Consider the following 2,636-nt stretch of genomic DNA (forward strand, 5'->3'; position numbering starts at 1 on the left):
CCGAAGCCTCCACTGGAACCGCCTCCGTGTCCCCCTCCGAAGCCTCCACTGGAACCACCGCTGTATCCACCTGAGGAACCACCTCCGAAGCCTCCGCCAAATCCTCCACTGGAACCGCCTCCGTGTCCACCTCCGAAGCCTCCACTGGAACCGCCTCCGAAGCCTCCACTGGAACCTCCACTGTATCCTCCTGAGGAACCACCTCCGAAGCCTCCGCCAAATCCTCCACTTGAACCGCCTCCGTGTCCACCTCCGAAGCTTCCACTGGAACCTCCACTGTATCCACCTGAGGAACCACCTCCGAAGCCTCCGCCAAATCCTCCACTTGAACCGCCTCCGTGTCCACCTCCGAAGCTTCCACTGGAACCTCCACTGTATCCGCCTGAGGAACCACCTCCGAAGCCTCCGCCAAATCCTCCACTTGAACCGCCTCCGTGTCCACCTCCGAAGCCTCCACTGGAACCGCCACTGTATCCACCTCCAGATCCACCTCCGAAGCCTCCGCCAAATCCTCCGCTGGAACCGCCTCCGTATCCACCTCCGAGGCCTCCGCCAGACGAGCCTTTAGGTGCTCCAAGATTGAAGTTGATGGTCGCAGTTCCCCCTCCGGAGCCAAGTCCTCCTCCTCTTCCTCCAGAGCCATATCCCTCTGCTCCTCCTCCACCGAAGGAGCCTCCTGCACCCCCACCGATGCCATGGCCTCCTCCCCCACCGAAGGAGCCTCCTCCACCTCCACCAGAGCCATAGCCTCCGCTGGCTTCCGGAGCAGCCCAGCTGGCGACCGCCAGGGTGGCCGCCAACACGGCAATCAGAGCAGTTTTCTGGAAGAAACAATATCAGGATCAAACTCGCGCTGAAATTTTTAAATCTCTGCTGCGTCAGTTCAGCTCATTAGCGGCTGCGAAAATGCAAAAGAAAAAGGAAACAGAGACCGTCTCTTCATGAACTGTTCTCACCATGGCGATGCTAGCTGAGGTGAAGCCGCTTACCAACTTGTTGATGAATTGTAATGTGTCAGCTTTTATATCGGTCACCTTTCCCTCCCGCCTCCCCCCTCTCGCTGCCTTCCCTCTCCTCCCTGACGTTTCCCACTCCAAAGTATTCGAAGGTTGCCGCAGTTTTCCCTTTCGGATTTTTCATTCATGCTTATTAATAAAACAAATATATGCGTGTGCGTGTATATATATGTATATATATATATATATATATATATATATATATATATATATATATATATATATATATATATATATATATATATGCATATGTATATATGCATATGTATATATGCATATATATATATATATATATATATATATATATATATATATATATATATATATATATATATATATATATATATATATATATATACATATATATTTATATGTACATATATATGTGTATTCATCTATATGTATGTGTATATATATACATATATATGTGGACATATATCACACACATATACATATACATTTGCACATATATACATCTATATACATATACATACACATGTATATATAATATATATATATATATATATATATATATATATATATATATATATATATATATATATATATATATATATATATATATATGTATATATATACATGGGCACGAATGGCGCCCATCAAATATTCATCCTGACCTACTTCCGCTTATCCTAAGAGGCTGAATATCCATTTGTATAATGATACACATCTCTATAGGTTATATTTATTTTCAGTTCTGAACTCATAGCATATTTGTTCTTACAGCGGTGAGGGAGCTGTAGTGATCAGGTTTTTATGCTTCAATGGCTGCACAACACAGGAAACTTACGATGAGATGAAAACAATTTACTGACGTTGACGTTCTTAAACATTGCCATTGGCAGTTCAGGTGTAGTCGCGGAATGTATGTTTATATCTATATATATGTATACATAAATACATACATACATATATGAATGTATTTATGTATATGTATATATACATATATATGTATATATATATATATGTATGTGTGTATATATATATGTATATATATTCATATATATACTTATACATATATATTCATGTATATAGATGGACACACATAGATATATGTTTATATCTACATACGCACACACACACACACACACACACACACACACACACACACACACACACACACACACACACACACACATATATATATATATATATATATATATATGTATATGTATATATACATATAAATGTATATATATGTATGTATGTGTGTGTATATATATATATATGTATATATATTCATATATATACTTATACATATATATTCATGTATATAGATGGACACACACAGATATATGTTTATATCTACATACACACACACACACACAAACACACACACACACACACACACACACACACACACACACACACACACACACACACACACACACACATATATATATATATATATATATATATATATATATATATATACATCTATACATACATTCATATATATATATATATATATATATATATATATATATATATATATATATATATATATATATATATATATATATGGATGTATCTGGCAATGAGTAAGAGTGGAGTCGTTCTTCTGATCAGTGTTATTAAGTGCTAAAATTACGTGTCCAAAGT

The 2,636-nt window shown here is 38.2% G+C and overlaps 1 protein-coding gene across 1 annotated transcript in view; it reads right to left on the reverse strand.

Annotated features, from left to right (window-relative positions):
• LOC138867065 (uncharacterized) overlaps positions 1-1,873 on the reverse strand; it is a 2,062-nt gene extending 189 nt beyond the window's left edge. Inside the window, exons 1-3 of the mRNA XM_070141497.1 lie at positions 1,850-1,873; positions 957-992; positions 1-821 (exon numbers count right to left, since the gene is read on the reverse strand). The exon at positions 1-821 is cut by the window's left edge and continues 189 nt beyond it. Of these exons, the coding sequence (XP_069997598.1) occupies positions 1-821; positions 957-992; positions 1,850-1,873 (881 nt within the window). The remainder of the gene's footprint in view (positions 822-956; positions 993-1,849) is intronic.
• Between the last annotated feature and the right edge of the window lie 763 nt (positions 1,874-2,636).

Source organism: Penaeus vannamei, chromosome 28, assembly GCF_042767895.1.
Source record: "Penaeus vannamei isolate JL-2024 chromosome 28, ASM4276789v1, whole genome shotgun sequence".
NCBI lineage: Eukaryota > Metazoa > Arthropoda > Malacostraca > Decapoda > Penaeidae > Penaeus > Penaeus vannamei.